Here is a 23,912-nt window from a genome sequence, read left to right on the forward strand (position 1 = left end):
GGTGTTAGATTGATTTACAACCCCATATCCTAACTGGAATTAGATGTACTTAACATACCTCGCAATAAACAAAGAGGATATTAATATCTGATTTTGAAAAAATTTAGTTATGGATATAAGAAGAATGTTTTGGATATTAAATTAAAAGCAGATCTGGAAATGAAGAACTTTCCTCTTTTGATTTAGCATTTGAAAATTTCTCTCTGGACACCAGAACTTAATGAACAAAATACCCCTTTGACAAAAAATTTACCAAATGAAATATTACTGCAAGGATTTAGGAGTTTCTTATTTTGTTGTAAAAATTAAAAGGATACTCTTAATTTATAGCACAATTACTTTGAGAGTGATTTGAAATTTCTGCAAGTCACAAGAAGAGTAAAAATAATCTTAATATCTTTAAAATTTGAAATAAACATAAAATATACTTAAAGGGGCATTTTTTAGTTCATATTTGTGTCCAACGTTGGTGACTAGTGTTTATTCATCTTTGCATGACTGCTAACTAGGATAGTGCCTTGCAAACTCATTAAATGTTTGTTGTTTGTTGCTGCTCACTAAATATTTGTTGATAAATTTTCATTTTTTCCTATGTTGATTTTTAGTTTTCTCAGTCATGAATTTTTACACAGATAGAAATTCGGAGTGTGAAAGAACTTCTTGTATAAGGACTCTTCTTATAATTTTTATTTTCGGAAATTTCTAAGGGAGCATCAGAAAAAACAAAGCATTTTCATTTTGTTTTTTTAGAGTAAGCAGGTAGCAAGGTTATTAGGAGTGCACATGTGAGGAACATGTAGGCACTCTCAAAAAGACAGAGGTGAGAGGCAAAAGGCCTTAACACTGTAAGGCAATCTACTTTCATAGATTTTTGCTCCTTTTGTAAGTTTTATTAACTATTTTACTACCCTCCCTTTTTCCCTCATCTGTGGATGCTTAATGGTCGATGAGTCACTCAGTTGGGGCCCGTTTGGCCCCAGGTGCTGTTTATTGCTGTTCTTTTCAGAGAGATCTTTCTCCTTGAGGCCTGACCACTTCTTGGAATTTGCCCTCTGCTCAGCCAGCTACTACCCTAATTCTAACCCTACCTCATTCTCCTTCAGAGATTTCTAGCTCCCTTAACCTTAAGGGAATTTGGGCTGATGGTCTGTCTTCTGTAGCTGCTTCAAGCTATCAGTGGGGTTACAGGCCCTCCTTGTGGAGCTCTGTCTGTGGCTATGCTACTGAGGGTAGCTGGTTGAGCGTGGGGAGTTGGGGGTGTTGCCTCTGATGAGAAGTTGGTTGTGGAAGACTTCTAATCTGGAAGAAACAAACTGGATGAGAAATTGTATACATGATCTGAACAGAAGCGGGAGCAAATTGAGGTTAGGGTATTGTTCTAGTTTGCTACCTGCCAGAATGTGATATACCAGAAACAGAACAGCTTTTAAAAGAGGGAACTTATTAAGTTGCAAGTTTACATTTCTAAAGCTGTGAAAATGTGCCAGTTGAAGCAAGGATATAGAAATGTCCAATCTAAGCATCCAGGGAAAGATACTTTGTTCAAGAAGGCTGATGACGGTAGGGGTTTCTCTCCCAACTGGAAAGGCACATGGTGAACATGGCAACATCTGCTAGCTTTCTCTCAGGGTTCTTGTTTCATGAAACTCCCCTGGGGCGTGTTCCTTCTTCATCTTCAAAGGTCCCATTCTACCTGAGTATTGATTAGTTACTAGAATCCTATAAAAGAGGAGATATTTGGGAGAGAGTGCCCCTTTTGAGAATGAGGAGAGAGCCACAGAACCACCACAGAAGGATGAGAGAACCACATAGTCCACCAGTCAGCAACTTTTGGAGATGAAGAAGGAAAATGCTCCCCAGGGAGCTTCATGAAGCAGGAGGCTAGAGAGAAAGCTAGCAGATGCTGCTATGTTCGCCATGTGCCCTTCCAGATGAAAGAGAAATGCTAAATGTCATTGGCCTTCTGTAACCAAATTGTCTTTGCCTTGATGCCTTAGCTTGGACCTTTTAAAAGACTTGCTTTAATTGGGAAATTTTCTCAGCCTTAGAACTGTATACTAGCAACTTATTAAATTCCCCTTTTTAAAAGCCATTCTGTTTCTGGTATATCGCATTCCAGCGGCTAGCAAACTAGAACAGAAGTCAAGAGTCCTTAATCTATGAAAGGCCTTGGGGCAAACACAAGGGGTAAACACTAGCTGGGTTTACTAGTCTTAAAGTGGCCCCCAGGGAGTAAAAAAGATTGCTCCCTAGAAGGTGGGTGTGGCATTTGGGGACAGTGAGAAATTGATGGGACACCAGAATGTTCTCAAACCTACTAAGGAGAAGGATAGTGAAGTTCCTAGTTTTGGTTTTACTGATGTGCTGGTTTGAAAATATTATGTACCCCAGAAAAGCCATGTTTTAATCCTGATCCAATCTTGTGGGAGCAGCTGTTTCTTTTAATCCTGATTCAATATTGGAGGACAGACACTTTCATTAAATTATCTCCATGAAGATGAGATACTCAATTATGGATATGACCTTTTGATTACATGGAGATGTGACTCTACCCATTCCAGGTGGGTCTTGATTAGTTTACTGGAATTCTTTTAAAAAGGAAACATTTTGGAGAAACATCAGAAATGATAGGAGCCTACAGAAATGACAGAATCCTGAGAGATGACAGAAAGAGCAGAGATACACATGTTTGGAAATGTTTGAAGCCCAGCAGTTGCTGTGTGCCTTTCCATGAGATACTAAGCAAGCCAGAACCTGGAGAGAACCAAGGGAAGCCAAGAGATGAAAGCCAGACCAAGGCAAGCAAACTGAGGAACACCCACACAAACAGAGGCTAAAAGCATTTGTGCAAGGGATCAGAAGATTCCAGCCATGCAACTTCCCAACTGACAGAGGTGTTCCTGACCCATCAATGTTCCATGAATTAAGGTATCTTTCCATGGATGCTCCAGTCTGGACATTTTTATAGGCAGAGAAATGCCTATAAAATTCCCCGTTTTAAAAGCTGTTCCAGTTCTGATGTATCGCATTCTGGCAGCTAGCAAACTAACACAACTGTCAACTCCCATAACTGGTCAAGTCTGAGGGGAGGTAGATCCAGAGTGGCAGTTCAGAACAGAGTCAGTGGCTCTATTTTTAATTAAGAAATTAACTATCTTACCTTACACATCAAGTGTCACCCGAGTCTCCTCTAGGTTGATGGTCAGATGTGAAGTCAAATGAGCCACAAGCAGTCTCAGGCACCCTCAGTCTTCTTCACTTGCCACAAGCAGAGCTCAAGGGTCTGTTCTGCTTGCCCACCCCATTGGGAGATGGTGTAGTCCCTGGGCCCAATGGCCATGCTGGTGGCACCTGGGGCAAGGCACTGGTGGATCCCAAGGTTGAGGGTTGTCTTGAGGTTTTTGGCACTCTCTCTGCAAGTGGCTCTCTGATCCACAGTTGAAGCAAGGCTCTTGAGGCCTGGAGCCATGATTCAGGTGGCCTCAAGGGTGCAGGGTGCTTTTAACAGCAACTACAATAAGATAAGCCTGCACTCTGGTCTTTCTGCTTACCTCTCTTTGCCTTCTCCTCCTCCTTGGCCTTCTCCTGATTGTTAAAGACAGAAAAGGCAGTTTTTAATTGGTCAGTAATGGGAGCTTGCAGGCCCATAGAACTCTAGGGCATCTATTAACCTCCCCTGAATAAGGCTGGGTTTTCTTCTTTTCCCTGAGTGATCTCCCTTAGTTTATTATAATTGACTGGCTTGGTAGTACATTTTCTCATGCCTTTTGGCAAACAAGTTTTTAAAGGAAGATCATTAAGATTTTATTTTCTTATTGAAATTGAGATATGGGTATCACACAAATGACAAGTCCCTCTCATGTACTTGTCTTGATAGAGAGCAGTCAACATCTGGACACAGGGCATTTCTGATTACTTTCCCTGTCTTTTACAGACTGGAGGATGGTATTGTAATTGAGAATATCATTCAAGGAATGTGTTATTATGTTTTCTCATCTTTTAGCTTATATTAATAGTTGGCATTTCCCATTTTCTCTAGAAAAGGGAATAGAGGAGCCTCAGTAGTGCCAGTATGACCACATGGCATCTCAACGCATGTCATAGCTGGCTGTTTCCCTCTCCACTGACCCAACTTGGGAAGAACAGTCACTGAGCATCCCCAGGACACCTTTCCTAAGAGATGTCTGGACCTATGCTTCTGAGGACTTCTAAACACAGGTTAGGAACTTGAACCCTGCTCTTGCCCTGAAGAATTCCAGGACAATGCTCTGGAGAAGTTGGGGATCCAAACCCTGTGCTGCCTCTCCACTAGCCTAATGCCTTGGGACACAGGGTGTACAGTCACTGAGTGTTCCCAGGGCATTGTTTCTGAGAGATGTCTGGATTTAGCTTCTGGGGATTTCCCAGGCCTTGCCTAGAAGAATTCCAGGACAATGTTGTTAAGAAGTACTTCCACTCCACTGGCCCAATCTCTTGGGAACACAAGAACTAAAGTCACCAGGCATCCTGGTATGAGTCTGGGTATCCCTGGAATGTTCTTCCCTAGGAGATGTTTAGACTTATGCTTCTGAGGTGGGAGCACTCATCCCACCTGAGAGAAGACTAGGACAATGCTTCTGGAAATATCTTTGCCCTCTAAGTTTCCTGAGAGCTAAAAAGTGAGCATGCTTTAGAAAGAAAGCTTTATGTTTGGCTGTAGTAGGTCTCACCAGAGACTAAATGATCAAGGCCTGGAGGGAGACACTCCTTTTGGAAAATACCCAATTCCCATAAGTTTATACCAGAGGTGACTCCCTAGAATGTTAAAGAGAACATCTTGTTCGTTACAAGAATCTTTAACCCAGAATCAAGTGTTGCAAAAGATGCATGCCTCAGAAGGCATTGAAAGCCAGACTGAGGAGAAAGAGGGAGATTCTCACAGAGGCAGGGGAAAGGACCTCTGTCAAAGAGGTGAAAAGAGGAACAGATCCAGCATGAGGAAAGGTCTGGTTCCCCAGAGGGGAGGAAAGGAGGAGAGTGTGGGGAAATCTTAGAGAGTCAAGGAGAGAGAGAGAGAGAGAGAGAGAGAGGGGCAAAAGGGGGGACTTGATTTGGTTCCCATAGGACCTCTGCTTGACATAAGGAGAAGCCCCAAGTCAGGTCTTAAGGGCAATATCACCTATTGAGTCTCCTTGGATCCACATGGCTCCTGCCACCTCTGAGGAGGGAGCCAGAGGCTCAGAGTTTATGTCCTGGGGGAGCCATAACAGAGCTCCTAGGTTCTTAGAGACCCAAAGTTACATGCAAGTGTAGGAGAAGATAACAATTAGCCAAGGGAGAAGCAAAAAACAAAAGCACACGGCCAAGCCTAGTGGTCAATAGCCATAACTTACCAGTCCAGACACTTGGAGAGAACTGTCTCCCGGCTGGCTCACCAAAACATGTTGCCAGATTTTGGATTCCAGGTTCTTGGTCATGCCATGAGCAATTATTCAAGGCACAGCACAGCACAGAGTAAGCAAGTAGCAAGTTTCTTAGGAATGCCTGTGAGAGGAACATGCATTCACTCTCGCAAAGATAGAGGTGAGAGACGAGAGGCAAGAGGCTCAAAGCTTTATTATAATTAAATCATCAATTTATTTTAAGTGTTTTGATGTAAAATGTTTCTTTTTAAATGACAACAACCTTGGCTATTGAAGTTCACCAATTTAGATTTGTTTTTACATGACACTGTTACATAAAGATAAGAATTACTGAAAATATGGCCATGGTGCAATTAAGATAAAATTTTGGAAGGTGAAGTGATGAACAAATAACATTCTTCCCTGCCCATTCCACTACTAGGAGAATAATGTCAGAATAAATGCAGATGATATCCAAGTGTCTCTTGGTTATTCATGTCTTTGACCTTCTGGAGTTACATCTTCTTTAATTTCAAATAGAGGGGCTTGAATGACTATCCCAGGCTTCCCCACACATCTTCAAGGATTCCCAAGAGCTTATATACATCTCCAGCCACTTCTGGTTCAATTGTTTACTTCTGCTGAATTGCTAGTTTCAGTTTCAGTCTCATGATCTATGACAATGACCCTTCCCTAGTAGCACTCTGCCTCACCCTGGACACAAAGGCATCAATACCATAAAGCTATGTTCCCAGCTTTACTGAAGATTTTCATTCTTCAAGAGAGAAGTAGAATATAGCAATACCTACTACTACCCTAAACCTACATTTTGGTATGGATTTCAGAATCCAAGGGAAAAAGTTAAACCACTTGGAAATATCTCCAGTTCCCTAGCCTTGCTGTCCTTATCAAGGCCCACCTAGCTGCCATTTGTTGGACAGAACACCTTTCATAAATATTTCTCAAGGCCAATTTCCACCGTACTTTTTCACTTACTACCTACAGGAATTTGTTTCATGTGAGAACTCATCTCCCTTAGACCCAAGAATGACAGGAGTACATTTTGCAAAGTTTGAGTGCAGTGGTGTGATGGTGATAGCAGTGAATGCCGATAGCAGAACCATATTAGACAGCTGTGGGCATGACAAATGCTATCTCTGTTGAGGTTTCTGAGACAGCAGGAAGTAAGCAGGAGTTTTCTTATTCTTCCCGATGTCTTCTGATCTACTATGTGCCCTTTGGATAAAAGACACATACATGCAAAATCTTCCAAGGTCAAACAATTATCCTCAGAAGTTGAACAATTCAAGTCCATATTAAGGGAGGGAAACTTTTCCCTAAAGCCAATATATCTTGCAAAGAACTTTTCCTGCCCATGATAAATAGCCTTTTAACTTTATGCAGTATTATTTCAGGCATTTTTCCCTCATGTTTTCCTGTTTATCTAGACCATGCCCAGAGGCCTATGTCTACAAAAATAAATGGGGTCCATTATATTACTTCTTCAAATAACAGAGCCATATAACTGTTTATAGCTACCAGATCACTACCCTTAACTATAGAAAGATCCAGAAAAAGAAAATATGGGCATATAAAATCTCTTATCTCTCTGTGTGTGTGTGTATGTGACTCTATCAATGTCTTAGGGAGGGATTCCTCTCCAATTAATGGTCCCTCTAAGCAGTCATGGGGCAGGTGACAAATGTATTCTCTCTCTGTCCTGAGGAAGCCCCAATGTCATGATTTGTTCATTTGTTTTGTGTCTTTTAAAAATTTCAACTATATAGGATTGAAATAGCTTTTCCTGAGTGATGTAATTCTGCCCTAAGGGATAAAAGTGGTTTATAGTTGAGTCATGGATGAACCATTCCTGGTCAAAGAACTCCTGGGAGACTTTGGTGGTTTACCTCAAGTCCATCTTGTTTTGTGCATGATCTTCTGAGCATTCTAAACTGTTGCCTGTCTTCAGAGAAACCCTATTACCTCATTTCATAGAGAGTCTTTAGACTGGGTTGGTTCAAAGCTGGCTTCTTGTCTTATGATTATTTTTGACCCTTGAAGGAGGATGAGAACTGTTTCCACAGGGCCTGAGAGTTTGTGGACATGCTGGATCTCTGAAGAATAGCCAAGGGCTTCATTCCATAGCTGTTTGTAAGATTTCATCACACGGAATTGAGGTGACAGTGAGTTTTGTGAGAGATCACTGGCATTTTAAATCAAGGCTCTGACTAGGATTAAGAGTAAAGCTTGGACTAGAACTTGGGTCTCTTTGTCTCCCAGGCCAATCCCTTCTGTAATTTTGTGAACATTTTTGAAACTAATATGTTAATAGAATAGGGAGAATGAAGGCAGTGCTAAAAAAGTATAGTTGGAATTTTTGAAAGTTTCCTATAATGTACAGGCTATCCAATTTCAGAATGTAAATAAGAATTGCTATTACAATTCTAAAGTACTAACAAGGTGATAAACACTGTGCTGAAAACTTCCTGTCTTCTTATAAAACAATTTGAATAGATAGTGAAGTTGTTTTTCTTTTCAAGTAAAGTTGATGAGATGTCTTTACCTATGCATAAAAACACAAAGAAAAATAAATGTTTTAGAGAAATCTGGACTTGACTATTTTTATCTTTGATCATTTCCTTACAAAAGGAAATGCTTTTAGGGGAAATACAGTTATTTTATTCATTTCATGGGCTTCTAGAAGAGCAGTTTAGTAAACATGCATTCTCTCCTTCCTCTTTCCCAGGGCCCCAATAGTTCATTTTAAAGCTAAGTCTAGGGTAAGTTCTTTTGATCTCACTGCTATCACTTAGAGAATTACAATGTGGTTTTGCAATTCTGGCTAGAATTCAAGACTGTAAAAAACAGCACCAGTCTTAGATTTTTGTTGTTGTTGTTAAATAATTTGAATTCAATGATGTGAAACTCCTCTATGTACTTTTTTTTTTTTTTTTAACATGGGCAGGCACCGGGAATCGAACCTGGGTGCTCTGGCATGCCAGGCAAGAATTCTTACCTGCTGAGCCACCGTGGCCCTCCTCTATGTGCTTTTTTTAAAAAAAGGACAAACTCTTAAGATCTTTATGTTAAGGAAGAAAATAACCAACTGCCCTTCAAATTATGGGGTTGGTCTCGAGTTGTGAAAGTTAAAATCTCAGTTGATCTCTTAATGAGATGTCCGTGTAAACAGGAGGGAAGTTGATAAGAGCAGAACACTTCTCATCTCATTTCTCCCTTCTCAGTCAGCCGTCCAGCAGCATCAGAAGACACATTTAGGATTCCTGCTTTCATCCACTAGAGGAAGTACTCGTCATCATCTCAGGGCTGTACTGAAAACTTCCTCAAGATTCATCTGCCTTTGGGGGAAGTCCTTTAATATGGGATTCACCTTGTTTTTTCCTTTTGCTCTCTGACCCTTCTACTTCCCCTTTCTTTTATTTTAAAACATTATCTGTAATATTTAGGCTTCTTTTTTCTCTCTGGCTTCAATTTCCAAATACAGAATTGAACTCATGTGTCTGAATATCATTATGTAAGTATTAACAACATCATAGTCCTCTAATATTAAAGGATGTATTTTTTGTGGGTGAAATGTTTAACTAGGACGTTATCATTATTTTCAATATGCTTCTTTTCTACCTTCTAGGAGTGATTGTTTCTGTAAATAAAAGTGTTATATAACACAAGAAATATACATGTAATCCAGATGTTTTATCCATGGACCCACAAGGGTTGACACTTCTTTGAACCAGCACCAACCTCAAGGCAAACTTCGGTTCTTTTATTAGAAGCATTCCCACTGTACCTCAATCTTTCCTGCCTCAGGTTTCCTTCTCTCTTACAGTCTTTGCCCCAGGTGCATTCAGCCCAGCTTCCCCCCACTCCATCTTCTTTTATAACACAAAGTAGCCACACACACCCCATGCACCCTAAGTCCTTTGCATCCTATCCCACTCCACTTGCAGCAAGAAACTTAGGTCTAAGTTATAATTATACTGTATGAAATAATTTCCTAACAAAGCCAGTACCTCCCTGTGAGAGACAACCACTGTTCTCAACCATTGGTACTTTTGCTCTCCCCATGGGGAGCAAATCTCTGGAGACATTTTTGGTCATTACGTGTGTGGGGTGCTACATCCTACAATGTCCAGAACAGTTACCATAATAAAGAATTACCTAGCCCAAATTTTCAACAGTGTTTCTATTGAGAAAACCTGCAGTAATGAAATTATTTTATTAGCAGCCAAAACTTTAGCCCTTTAATTGAGGGGCAATGTGTAATCAATGTTGCCATTAAACTCTTATTAATTCTGCGCAAGAAGGATTATAATTTTATATACACACACATTCTAGTCAATAAAATGTTGTTGTACACCAGGTATGTGCCGGGCCATGAGCCAGGCATTCCTACATTGTTCATGGTACAATGTGGAAAATAGATAAAATACCTGGTGAGAGGGGCTATGATTAAATAAAGAAGATATATCTAATCGAGCCAGATTGATCTGCAAGATCTCTTGAAGGACTCTGTAGTGGGCTGAATTATGTCCCCCCCAAAAGACATACTCAAGGATCTATGAATGTGACCTTATTTGGAAATAGGGTCTTTGCAGGTACAATGAAGTTAAAATGAGGTGATAGTGGATTAGAATGGCCCCTAAATCCAATGACTGGTGTCTTTGTAAGAAGAGGAGGCAACAGAGACACAAAGAAGACCATGTGACATTAGAGGCAGAAATGGGAGTGATGCAAAGTCAAACTAAGGAGTACGAAGAATTTCTAGGAGCCACCACAAGCTAGGAAGAGGCAAGGAAGGACTCTTCTCTAGAGCCTTCAGAGGGTGCATGGCCCTCCTGACACCTTGATTTTGAACTTCTGGCTTCCAGATCTGTGAGAGAATAAAGTTCTCTTGTTTTAAGCCACCCAGTTTGTAGTAGTTTGTTACAGCAGTTGTAGGAAAGTAAAACAGAGTCTGAGAAGGAAGAGGCCTGAATAGAGCCTGGAAGAAAAGGTAGGCAAAAGCAGATAAAGGGAGGGAGAGAAGCCCATTTCGTGCAAAGGGAAAAATATGTGGCAAGACATATTAGAGTGGTGGGCTTGGCCAAATCCTGAAGATGCCAGCTGATGTCCCATCAGCCATCAGTTGTTCCTTAAAGGTAACTGGGAATCTTTTCAGGAAGGATTAATTGGGAGGGTGGTAGGAGCTTATGAGATTTACATTTTATTATTTTTATTTATTATTATTTTTTTTGCATGGGCAGGCACTGGAAATCGAACCCAGGTCTCTGCCATGGCAGGCGAGAACTCTGCCTGCTAAGCCACTGTGGCCTGCCTGAGAGTTACATTTTAGAAAGGTTATCTGGTGTTAGTGTGAAAGAGGAAGTAAAGAAAGAAGAAACTAGGGGACTATTTCTGAATTTATATGAGAACTAATGAGGGGTCTGGTCTAAGGTAATAGAGGTGGGGATGGCATGGAAGGACCAACTGGAGAGATATTTAGGAGACTGAATTGAAAGGACTGGGAAAGAAGTGGACTTGGGCGTGAGAAAGGAAGGAATCCAGCATGATGCCCAGATTTTAGGCATGGCACCATTTATCAAGTCGGGGGAGGGCAGGAGGATGTTGAAGTTTATGGAATGAGATAGAAAGTCAAATTTTGGACATATAGATGCATCATAACATTTTCTCATCTATAAAAGAATATACATGCTTCTTACAGAAAGCTCAGAAAAGGGAGGAATGTACAACAGAAATACCCACCGTTAAAATTGGTTGGAGGGTTTTCCAATTTTTTTCTCTATGGAAAAAAACATATACTTTTAAAAGATACCATCATAAATTAGGGCACTTTACACATACTTTTTTTTGTTTTCTCTTTACAATATATTGTAAACATCTTTCTGTATCACTGACTATCCTTTTACATTATAGTGACTCTTACTGTATGGAAGTACCATCATTCATTCCATTATCCTCATTCTTGGAGGTTTTGATTGCTTTGGGATTCTTTCTTTTGTCTATTTATTTTTAACAAATCATGCTTAATGCCCTCACAGTTTGAGTCCTCTGGAAGTAGACAGAAATGGAGTTTGAGGTACAAGATACTTATGAGAGGTTGACCCCTGTGAAGGGGAGAAGGAAGAAGCAGGACTGGAAAGAGGGGGAAGTCGGCCTATGTCACATGCCTCAGCCTCAGCACACCCCCTGGACTATAGCAAAGGCCCATCAGAGTTGCCCTGGATTGAATGGAAATGGCCAGGCATTTATAACCTCCCCTCACTCAGTCACCAGATGTGGGTTGTTCTGGGAAGGGCATGATATCGGGTTAGGCTGTGCATTGTGCACTGAGGCTGAGGCAGACCCTGAGGGTGCTGTCAGCTGGAGGCTGACCACTGACCCCATTCCCCAAGGCTGTGCACAAGTTCTCCCCTGAAGGGAGATTGGGGCAGTGCTTCTCTGTGCCCACCACAGATACTCATTTCGTGCATATATATCTTTGCTGATATCCTTAGGATAAATTCCTGGAAGTGGAATTGCTAAAATAGAACACGGGCATTTTAAAAACTTTCAATATTTATTGTCAAGGTAACTTCCAGAAAGATTGTGCCAAGTGTTCTCACTGCAGTTCACTGTTAATGTTTAAAAGCATAATTATACTGTTTATGTGTTCAAATATTGAGAGGTACCTCAAGCCTTCTGGAAAATAAATAATGTTAATCTTTTATCATGAATTTCATTTTTAACTCCTATGGCAGGTACCCTTTCATATAGAGCTGAATAAATCTTCCCAGAAAGATAAAACACTGATGTTAAGAGGCAAAGAACTGGATTTGGGTTTTCTGAGTTGCAAACTTGCAACATTAGAGTCTGAACAATGACTGGTCCTAAGCAAACTAGAAACAGTTTGCAACACCTTGCAGCTCTTTCCATATGATTGAGCAAATAAAATCTTCATTTATTAGGAAAAATTCACATTTCAGACTACTATTAGAGAGAGAGACCAGTGAGACACATCTGCCATTTATTGAGTGCTTCCCATGCTAAGCAATATCCTGGGCTTTTACACATACCATCACATTTAATTTTTACAACGATCATTTGAATAAGTTATTATCCCCACATTTTTCAGATGAGAAAACTGAGCTAAGAGAGTTTGGTAACTTGGTAACCTAAATAATTCTGATTCTCAAGCCTTTATACCTCTTTCAATCCTGTTCTGCAGCCCCAAAAGCTATGTTAGGTTACACTGTAGCAGCTCTAAGCAATATAATACATGTATATATTAACTATAGTGACAGTAACCCTCTTGAGACCTGTCAAATGTCTATCCTACTGGACTGGAAATGCATAGATTTTTGTGTCTATATATATTTTTTTCATTTTCATATCACAAAGCATTGAGCACTTGATACATATGAGGGACTCACTCAATATTTAACAGAACAGTTATTGAATAGCCTGCAAGAGAGAACTATCTCCCCAGTTTCTTTCATTTGCCCATCTTCTTTTTGGGTTTGGCCTGATCCTGATCATAGCATAGCCAGGAGTGGTGAGATGGCCATCAATACATCCAGTTACAGCAGGAACAATTTTATTCTTGAAGCTTGCCAGCTCTCATAAACAGACCTACTGACTACAGATAGTGTCAGTCAAAAAAAAAAAAAAAAAAAAAAAAAGAAAATAAACATAGAAAATAAACAAAACTATTCTCTAGAGGTTACCTCAATCCCTAAGAATGTGGGTGGTTGTGTCTTTATTCAGAACAGTAAGCAGAATCTAACTTCTAGTAAGAAGAGAAACAAGTTAAAGACACCTCAGAGAAGCCATAACACAAATCCAGAAAATGGCCTGGTTTCTTCAAGACAAAGCTATTCCAAGAGGAAAGAAAAAGAAGGTGCAAGATAAGAAAGAAGGAAGATATACTAGGGTAAAATAGATGCAACCAAATACAATATTGGTTCTTGATCTTCATCATACCTGAATAAGTCAGTTGTAAATGATATTTTGGGATCAGGTGGGGCAAAGGAATCCAGATTGGGTGTGAATTGATATTAGCTAATTATTGTTAGCTTTAGCTAGGTGTGAAAGTGGTATTGTGGTAATGTAGGAAAGTGTCCTTTTAAAAATGCGATGCATATTATATTTATGGATGACATATCATAACGTCAACCTTTACTTTAAAACTTTCCAGCAGAAGAAATGAAGCAAATAAGGCAAAATATAAACAACTGCTAATTATAGGTATTCATCATACTAGTCTCTCTGCTTTATGTTTGAGCAACTGCTGTGCTGTTTATGTTTTTCATAACAAAAATTAATCAACCACAAAATTATAAGAATAAAGGGTTGTTTGCTTTATAGGCGTGTAAGGACCTGTCCTTGTGTTCCTTTAAAGGCCAAGAGGGGCCTTGGATAAGGTGAGAGGAGCCTGGAGCTAGGGGGTTCAAATGGTTTGGAGAGCTTGGACAGGCTTGCTGCTTCCTCTCTGAAGATCTGATTTAAGCTCTAGAGTGAAAAGGACCCACGGTAAACCAATCCGTGCGCCCCGGTTCTTACGCCCTGCACACCTCGCCTGAGGCCGCTAAGGACGTTGAACAAACTGCCATCTCATGTCCCCTGAATGTACCCAAACTACCGGGTAGTGGACTGGGGCTGATCCTAGGTGTGAGGCTGGCAGAGCTAGCGGGGGAGAGGTGAAACAGTCCCTTTCCCTCGACCCCCTCGGGGCGAGACAGGCACTGAATGGCAGGTACCCTACACCTCACCCACCTGGAGGCGGGGCGGAGCGGGGGTAGCTGGACTGCACGAGTCAAGGCCAATACCCTCACCTGCCGCCAGGAGGGCCGGGCGGCCATAAGCGGAGGAGACCTTGGGGGTGGGGACTGCAGCTCACCTGGCGGCGCAGCCCAGCCGGCAGCCGGACCGCGAGGGCTCGGCGAGAGCGAGAGCTGCGGGCCGCCGAGTTGGGCCGCAGGTGGGGGCGGCGGGTCAGGCCGCCCGCTGAGCGTCTGCGCGGGCGCGTCTCCCTCGGGGGCGAAGTTTCTTAGAAAAGGTGCAACTGCGAGCCCCTATTCTTGGTATGTAAAGCAGGCTGGGAGGCGGCGAGCTCCCCGACGCCCTTACTAGAGGTTCCGGGAGAGGCACGGGCGGCTTAGAGTAGGGAGGCGGGAAGGATGCGGGAGCGGGGCCGCATCCCGGACGGGTGGAGCCGTGGTTCGGGAGGGTGGCGGGGGTGGAGGCCTTGGCCCCGGCCCCGGCCCCCTGGCGGACGGCCGCATCCCTCAGTCCAGACAGTTTGACCACAAAGGCGGCCGCGGCCCGGAGTCTCGGGGAGCCACGGGCGGGGTCGGGGAGGGGCGGGTGTGCGCGGAAGCGGCGGCCCCGCAGGCCGGGGGTGGGCTGGGGGTGGGCTGGGGGTGGGCTGGGGGTGGGCCGGGGCGGGGCCGGGGCGGGGCCGTTCCCGGGACCGCGGCGGCTGCTGGAGTTCGAACTGTTGACTGGCTGGTCCAGCTCGCGCGGCCTCTCGTGTGCCTCTCCGCCTCCTGCTCGCTGCCCTGCCGCCCGCGTCCTCACGGACCTTGGGTCGTTTTCAAGAGTTTAGAGAAAGCAACGTCTTCACATTCTTGTGGGTTTGAAACATTAACTAAACGCGGTGCGCGACAGAGGGAAGAAAAGAGCCCGGGAGTGTCCGGGCGGGAGCAGAGGCGGCGGTGGCACGTGTCCCCTCCCCGGCCGAGGCGCGTGTGGGACGCCCCCGGCCCTCCGCGCACCCACCGAGTTTCTCTCTCTCTCTCTCCCCTTCTTGTCCTAGTCATGGAAAGGCTGGAGGAGGCAGAGGCCGACTGCGCCGTAGCTTTCGCCGAGGCTCAGAGATGGGTGGAGGTGAGTGACTACTAATCCTCTATTTTCCGCCCGAGTTTCTGGTTGAGGCGAAGGTGGCCCCGGCCGCTTTGCGCTTGAACCTCTTCCCCTAACCTTTACTGGCGCGTAGAAGCTTCATGGGTTGGGTTTTTAGTTTTTAAAAGTTTGAAACTTTTGCTTTTCCTACCTCTCATGCCTCTCCAGCCTTTTGGCGCTGTCCTCGACCCAAACGTTTCGTTGGCTTCCCCAGAGCCTTTCGGTCCGGACGGAGTGGAGCGCTCGCCCACCCGGCTCCGGACCGCGAGTCCCTGTGACCCGCCCTGGATGGCGTCGGGGCTGACAGTCCAGAGCGCGCGGCTCAGGGCTACGCCAGGTCCTCGGGTGGATTTCTCTCGGGTGGCAAGAAGCGGGGATTATCCAACGCATACCTGAACGGGCATGTATTAAGTGTGTGTGTGTAGGGAGATGGGAGGTTGCTGGGCAGGTGGAGGAGATAAGACACCGACGGGCACCTGGGAAGGTGATTTCTCTGGGTGGCTTCCAGAATCCACGTGGCAGAGTTCAGGGCATGCATTTCTTCAATTTCGGTATTCCTAAAGTCACTCACTGAAGTGTGGCTTTCCCAGCTATGCCTCAAAGTCAGCTAAGATCTTCCAATTGCTTGTTTCCCATTGAAAAGATAGATGGTCTCTTGGAAGTTTCTTTCTGCTTCAACACCTTGAGGTTAAGTTAATCTGTAGACGGTGAACAAATAGCCGTTATTCTACTAGATAAAAAAGATGACTTAAAAAAAATGTTTTGTTTGGAAGTAATTTTAAATTTATAGAAGAGTTGCAAAAATAGTCCAGAAACATAGTACTCCAACATACCCCATACCAGGATACGGGAATTTACAATTAGCATTTTGCAACCTGTGTTATATCATTCAACCATCTGTATCTATCTCATCCACCTATCTATCACCATCATCTGTTTTCTAAACATTTGAAAGTATGGTGTATACATCATGCTTCTCTAACACTTAACAATTTCATGTACATTTCGTGAGAACAAGGAAGCTCAATTATGTAACCACCTTAAGTACAGCTAAAATGTTGACTTTTAAAATGAGGCAAAAGAAGTCTTCCTGGCATATGACCTACATACATAAATCAGCAACTTCTAGTTAGAAAATTGTTGCCTACATTCAGCTTGCAACAGTGAGTTATTGATGCCACTGATTGGTTTATTAAACATATTTAAAGATTATTCCACATGAAAAACAACATATTCTAGAATCCAAAAGCAAACAGTATTTTAAAATAATGCATTTGTCCTAAAAGAAATAAATATACATAGAAAAACATAAAGAGAATAAGGAACTTAAGTGACATTATCCACTAGACAGTAGGGTGTGGTCTAAGAAATTAGCTTAATGGTATATTTGGGCTGAAACTTTGAGCTGGTCTGAAGGTGACTTAGAAATGTTTGTGGGGTGAAGGGGGAGGGTGTAAGGGGAGGTTGGGAGAATAAGTGCTGTATTTTGAATTGAAATGAGAGTGGAAAAATTCCAGCAATGTAGTTAAGAAATAACTTCCCTCATTCATAAACTTTGAACAGTCAAGGCTTCCAAAGGTAATTTTCCATTAGGCGTATTCTGTATAATTTTTGGAAAAGAAATTAAACTTGCCTTTTTTGTCTCTGTTTTGGGGGAGGAGAGAGGGAAAACGGAAGAAATATGGGAATTTTTTTGTCATCCATGGCTCCCATGTAAAGTTGATATCTGCATATGTAATGTCTGCTTCAGAAAATCTATAACTATGGATGATTTTACATTCCCTGCTTTTTGAGTGTGCAGGGTTTTGAAAACTAAAACCCCTCAGTTTTCACATTATCTTTATAACTGTGTAGGGTTTCTCTGAAAAAATTTGCATGTAACAACATTCAGGGAAAGTGTAGTATGATAAAAGATAGCATTGTGTGTGATAAATGTACTCAACCTTCAACTCCCCTCTCGCCCTGCTCTAAAATTGTTCATTAGTAGTAATTTGGCAACTCTGCAAGGTGTTCTCTTCATTATTCGCAAAAAGTTGAATCTTTCTAAAGCCATCATCTTATCCTTTTAATATAGTTAATGAAATTGAAATCAAGTGTGTTTTTTTGTAGTGCTATCCAGAGCAAGGCAATGCTTTCACTGAAAATATGTAAATAATTTACATGTTCACATATACTTTTGGTATGTTGTGGGCATTTGAAGTGGTATCAAGGTGTTTACTATTAGGCTCATTTTAATCTTCTAGCTTGTGTCCAACTTTATCTGTCCTGTTAGCTTTGACTTTACCATAGAAGCACATATTTAAAATACTGTTTTTGCCTAAAGAAGCGCTGTGCTTTTCTCCGTGCCTTTCCACAGCCTCTTAACTCTAAAAAACCTTAATTAGAAAATAAAAGATTGATTCCAAAGTTATTTTAGAAAGTATTTTAGAAAGCAAGGAAGAATATAAATATTTCTTCTGCTTGCTAAACTTCTTGCTCCATTTTTCCCTTTCTAGCATACTTTCCTCTGTGGATATTGAAGCATACGTGGGTCATTTCATGTACATATATGTGTGGATATGCATATGTATATATACACACATAATATTATGTATCTACTACATACTATATAAATTGCTGCCTTTATTCACAACTGCAGTGGAATATCTCAAGGTCAAGAAACTCCAATAACCTTGTAAAACTTTGAATGAGGACCAGACTTTGTTACTGTGTCCTTGTCATTTCCATTCTTCATATGTGATTTTAAATAGCTTATCTGTTATTCCCAAAATCAAAATTAAAGTTTTTTTTCACTTTCTGGAGGGAAGGGATGAAGATATGAGGATTAATCTTGTTATTTTGCCAATTATTATCAATTTCTGATGTATTTCAAGTTGAGCTTAGACATTAAAGAGTGTATACATACTAAACTTTTGGTTACTCTATTCAGTGGTTAATATTGCAATTCAAGACAAATGTAGGAAGAAAAAATGTTCCTTGTGCTTTCTGTCTGTCTCGTTGTGGCTGCCAAGATTGAATGGGGGAATACAGGAAATTCTAAAAAAATGGGGAAGGTGAAATAATCTTTCTTACTCAGAAACAAACTTTATATTGCAAATAGCCTTTTTATTCTACCAAAGGAATCTTTTTGAAATTTTAATTTACATAAAGTATTGAAAGATTAAAAAAATGTAGGAATGCTGCCTTTTAACATAATTCAACATAATGATAATTGGATTATTTGGTTGGCAACACTGTTTGCAATATTAATAACATGATGAGACTGGTTTATGATTAAACACTGGTTTAAAACCAAGTAATGTAAAGGGTAGAAGGCAAAGGCAGAGGGGAAGCTTGGTTTCCAGCAAGGTCATGGAGTGGGTAGAAAATACAGCCTAGACTCTCTAATTTTAGTTCAGTTCTGAAGTACCTTCTAATTTTCTATACCTAATAGTTGCCTCTGTCTCTTTCTGTTTTGGACATTAAAAAGCCTGGCAGTAAACAGACAAAACATCAGTGAGATTGAAAACTGGGTTCATTGCTCATTGCATTTGTTGGGATTTAAGAGAAAAACCTGTTTCCAAACCATGAGTTAATATTTAATACAGCAGTAATTTTTATGGCTGGAGCCGAATAGGCTTACTTAATTTACCACCTTCCTGGTCACCTGCCCTTCCTATTGTCTCTAGGTTTGGTGTTTGGTTCTTTTGTTCTTGCTATCATTCTATAAAAGGACCTAGGAGATGCCAACTTGAATTCATTGCCAAGCCTGGCACCAGAATTTGTGTCTTTTTCCATTTACTTCCAATTGATCTGTTTTTCCATATCTCCTAATTTTTTACCTTCAGGGATCTTCTGGTCACCACCTTTTCACTTAGTTTGTTTGCGATGGTGCTAAACATTTTAAAGAATTGCCCTCCTTACCTTCCCCATTGATGCTGGCAAAACCCTTCTGTTTTCCTTTTTTTCCATAAATGGAATCCTTTCTGTTAGTGGTTTCAGACCTGTGGTCTGGTCAGCAAAGAGTCTGCTTGGAATACATGAATCCTCAGTGGGAGTCAGTGTTGTTTGTAGACTAAATCAAGGTCTCATGGATATGTACTGTTGCTTTTCAGATGTGTGTAGAAGTGACATGTCTCATGGTATGTACTATTGCTTTACAGATGTGTGTAGAAGTGACATGATGATGACATAAATATTCATTTAAAATTTCTATTAAAAAAACTTTTGATAATTATATAAAGCTACTGCCAACAGATATTAAAATAACTATTACAATGGTGAAAAATTGGCTAAAATTTTTAATATTAGAAAGCATTTCTTATAATAGCTGTTGCAGCAAAAATTATTTGTTCAAAATATAACTCTGATTTCATTAATTTCATATTTTTGGGGGGAGTCATGAAAAGATTTTAGGGTCCACAGTCCCTAGTGTAGCATTCATGACCCTTTACAATCTGGTCCCTGCTTATATATTTAGTCTTACTTTTGGTCATTTTCTATATAATTGCTTGATTAGTTGCCAGACAGCACAGAGATACAATTTTGGAATCAAATCATTGTTCAAGTTCTGGTTCTGCTTAAGCAATTGCTTGGCTGAGAACAGCTGCAAAATATGCTGTTAGTCCCTCTCCTGCCATGTGGGTGCCAGTGGGTACTTGCTGCTTATTCAGCATTTGCTCTTTTGCCCCAGCCCTGCTCCTGAGTCACGTCACTCTACTCCTGCCTTCTGCTTACCTGTTTTTGTCATGTGTTGTCATTTTTTGCGTCCAAAAAAATATTGATTGTGCCTGCTGTGTGCCATGCACTTGTTGGTCTTACTCACTTAATTGTCAAGTTCTTAGCCTGTTGCTTGAGTTGTCCTCCAGACAGAAACACATCCCACAGGGGCAGACATGCAAAAAAAACCAGGCAGCACCATCAATTGCTGTAATGGAAGTTTGCACATGTAGAGATGGCATTTAGAAAGCAGCCTGTCTGCTTTGTGAGTCAGGGCAAGCTATCATAGGAGACAGTGTTTGAGCTGAGGCTGGATTGAGGCTCACATATTTCCCACTAGACTGGGGCGTTATGGCTTTTTAAATGATTTGAGCTCCTGAAGTTGCGTATAGCAAGTTGCTCAGAGTAGTTTTTTTTTTTTTTTATTGAGGTCATATTTAGATGCAGTGAAATTCATAGGTATTAAGTGTACAGTTGGAGAAATTTTGACAAATGTATATGTAACCAGCACCCCAATGAAGATATAAAACATTTTCATCATTTGAGAAAATTCTCTTTGAGGAGGGTACGTCAGTTTCCACCCCTCTGATAAGCAACCATTCTTCTGGTTCCCAGCACCAGAGAGTATTCAGAGTAGTTATTAACAGCCTGTGGTCAGGTCTGCTAAGAGTTTGCTTGGGTTACATGAATCCTCAGTGTAAGTTGGTGCTGCCAGTAGAATAAATAAAGGTCTTGTGGATACGTTCTATTCATTTTTTTTCCTTCTGTTCATACTTAAGAGGCATTTAACTGTTTCTTGAACATGGCGGGGTTTTTTTTCGGCAATAGGAAAGATTCCTAGGGAAGGGAGGGTTTGCAAGAGATGGAGTTGTTCATAAAAGTCTCTTGGGAAACAACTGATTCACACAAATAGAAATTAGGGCAGGGATGCCGTTAGAACAGTCTGACTACAGGAAGTGTAAACAGATATGTCAAAGTATTTCCTGAGGAACTGGGAGGGTTCCAGCATGACTATACTGGAAACTTCCACTATAGGAATGTACTCAAAGCTAGAAATGGGCCTCTTTCTTAAAGTGGGCAAAATTCGTATAACTTATACCTCTAATAAAACACAGTATCCTTGATCCAGTTAGAGAAGTGGACTGAATGGTTCAAAGGGAATAAATGCTTTTATGGTTCTTGATACACATTACCTAGTCACTCTCTGTTCTAGTTTGCTAGCTGCCAGAATGCAATATAACAGAAACGGAATGGCTTTTAAAAGGGAGAATTTAATGAGTTGCTAGTTTACTGTTCTAAGGCCGAGAATTAAAACAAGTCTATAGAAAAGTCCAATTCAAGGCATCCAGGGGAAGATACCTTGGTTCAAGAAGGCCGAAGTTCAGGGTTTCTCTCTCAAGTGAGAAGGCACATCAAGTGAGAAGGCACAGGGCGAACACAGTCAGGGCTTCTCTCTTGGCTGGAAGGGCACATGGCGAATATGGCATCATCTGCTAGTTTTCTCTCCTGGCTTCCTGTTTCAGGAAGCTCCCCGGGAGGCATTTTCCTTCTTCATCTCCAAAGGTCTGGCTGATGGACTCTCTGCTTCGTGGTGCTGCAGCGTTCTCTGCTCTGTCTGAATCTTCCTCTCCAAAATGTTTCCTCTTTTATAGAACTTCAGAAACTAATCAAGACCCACCCAAATGGGTGGAGACATGTCGTCCCTTAATCCAGTTTAACAACCACTCTGACTAAATCACATCATCCAGGGAGATGATCTGATTACAGTTTCAAACATACGGTATTGAATAGAGATTATTCTACCTTTATGAAATGGGATTTATATTAAAACATAGCTTTTCTTAGGGGGCATGCTTCCTTTCAAACCAGCACACTCTCTAAAATCATGCTAATTTATGTAGCTATGAGCCAGGGATTGAGGGTAACCAGCTTCTCCATATTCAAGCCAGAATTGGAAGTTTTTGTTTGCATTTTTCCTCTAAATAAATAGATGAAAAATTTATGTCATTCTACTTTAGCTCAGATCACTAATGATAAACATTTATCTAACAGATGAATCCTTGGGTTTCCTTCAGTGAGGAAGGATGAGGCTGGGACAAGGAAGGTTTTGTCCTCTCTAAATGAAATCACAAAAAGCTCAGTGGGCGTCTGGCCTGGTTAGACAAGGCATGGGTTCCAAGGTGAGGGATATAATAGGACCATAAAGAAGTAACGTCTCATGAAGTGTTTGTCGTTTTGGGTTGTTTGGAAATATACTGCTAGCGGTCTCAGCACAATTATGAGTTGAAGAATAGAACAGTTGGCTATTTTGAAGAAGCAGAGCACCTTGGTATCTCTTCAACCATTTGGAAAGCACAGAAATCCTTCAAGCTTCTCATAGGTTGACAGGAGGATGATGTCCTGTGTATGTGGCAGGGAGCGGGCTGAGTTACTAAATCTATGTGGGTTCTTAGTGGTTTCGTGTGGTGCTCTAACTCTCTTTCTCTCTGAATATCAGGAGTGTTTTGGGTAGTGAAGACTAACTGGTTCCTGTTCCCTATTTAAACTGCTTCCCAATATAACAGTATTGGAGCTATAGAAAAGCATTAGTTTTGAGAATACTAGGCAAGAAAAACAAAGCAACATCAGCAAATTTGTCCTAATCCATTGTAGGTAGACCATCTATTTCATCTGTTAACCATCTGCACATTGAATTGTTTATGTTGTTCTTGTGTCTTACTGTCTTTGACAGAAAGTTCTCAGATGCTTACTGAGTGAATCAAAGTTTCCATTTATGCCCAATCAAAAGTTGGCTTACTTAATTGATGTTTGTGGATCTCCTTAAGCCTGTGAACTATCAAAAATGTGTTTGAGCCTGAGGAAGTGATAAATTATGTATACTAGTACTTACTCTTTAGCTTCTGAAGGTAATTATTGAGTGTGTTACTTTAAAAACGTTTTTTGTTGTACACAGAGATCTTAATCAGGTTAATAGCTGTAATAAAGAGACAGCTCTGAGAACAGAGGTTTGACACAGTCTGCTGCTTTGCTCTAAGGAGATGGGCATTAACAGGTCTTATAGATGGGTCATAATGGTGCTTTGTGAATAGCCTTTTCAGTGGTTGTATAATATCCAATAGGATATGCCATGGGTGGCTCTATTTCTACATAGCATATGCTCAGTTTGGTGCTTAAGTGAATTTTTAAAGAAATTTCATTTTCCATTCCTTTTTTTTTACTAGAGAAGTTAGAGATTTACAGAAAAATCATGCAGTAAGTACAGAGTTCTCTTATATACCTCCCCACACTCAGTTTTCATTAGTATCGTGTTCTAGGTTGCTAGCTGCTGGAATGCCATATAATAGAAATGGAATGGCTCTTTAAAAAGAGGAATTTAGTAAGTTACTAGTTTACAGTTCTATGGCTGAGAAAATGTCCCAATGAAAGCAAGTCTATAAAAATGTCCAAATTAAGGCACCAACAAGAGGTTGACTTCATTCAAGAAAGGCCGAAGGAGTTTTTTAACTGGAAAGGTACATGGCAAACATGGCGACATCTGCTGGCTCTCTCTGCAGGCTGCTTGTTTCATGAAGCTCCCCGGGGGATATTTTCATTCTTCAGCTCCATAGGCCTCTCTGGCTGCATGGGCTCTCGTCATTCTCATGGCTGTCTCTTCGTTCTCAGGATTTCTCCAAAATCCTCTTAAAGGATTCCAGTCAACTAATCAAGACCCTCCTGGGATGGGTGGAATCACATCTCCCTCTTTTCGAAAGTTCATAGCCACGATTGGGCGAGTCACAGCTCCATGGAGATAATCTAATCATCTTTCCAACTTCTGTTATTGAATAGGGATTAAGAGAAACAGTTGCTCCCACAAGAATGAATTAAGATTAAAACATGGCTTTTCTAGGGTACATAAATCCTTTCAAACTGGCACATATGGTAACTTAAAATTCT

General features: G+C 41.2%; 1 protein-coding gene and 1 long non-coding RNA gene across 16 annotated transcripts in view; one reads left to right on the plus strand and one right to left on the minus strand.

The window, feature by feature from the left end:
• Positions 1-718: 718 nt before the first annotated feature.
• Positions 719-14,726, minus strand: LOC143681429 (uncharacterized). Its single transcript, XR_013174604.1, has 4 exons — positions 14,275-14,726; positions 5,373-7,944; positions 3,161-3,585; positions 719-1,299 (listed from the first exon to the last, which is right to left on the minus strand). It is a non-coding gene; the product is annotated as an uncharacterized LOC143681429 (long non-coding RNA).
• Positions 14,727-14,879: 153 nt separating this feature from the next.
• The window catches only part of LMO7 (LIM domain 7), a 220,866-nt gene continuing 211,833 nt past the window's right edge, over positions 14,880-23,912 (plus strand). For 13 of the 15 annotated variants that reach the window (XM_077158445.1, XM_077158437.1, XM_077158438.1 and 10 more), the window contains exon 1: positions 15,193-15,263. In XM_077158445.1, the coding sequence (XP_077014560.1) occupies positions 15,195-15,263 (69 nt within the window). In that variant the 5' untranslated portion in view covers positions 15,193-15,194. Of the gene's footprint in view, positions 15,007-15,192; positions 15,264-23,912 lie in introns of those variants that run through there. The other 2 variants (XM_077158436.1, XM_077158451.1) reach the window with 2 other exon arrangements.

Source organism: Tamandua tetradactyla, chromosome 4, assembly GCF_023851605.1.
Source record: "Tamandua tetradactyla isolate mTamTet1 chromosome 4, mTamTet1.pri, whole genome shotgun sequence".
NCBI lineage: Eukaryota > Metazoa > Chordata > Mammalia > Pilosa > Myrmecophagidae > Tamandua > Tamandua tetradactyla.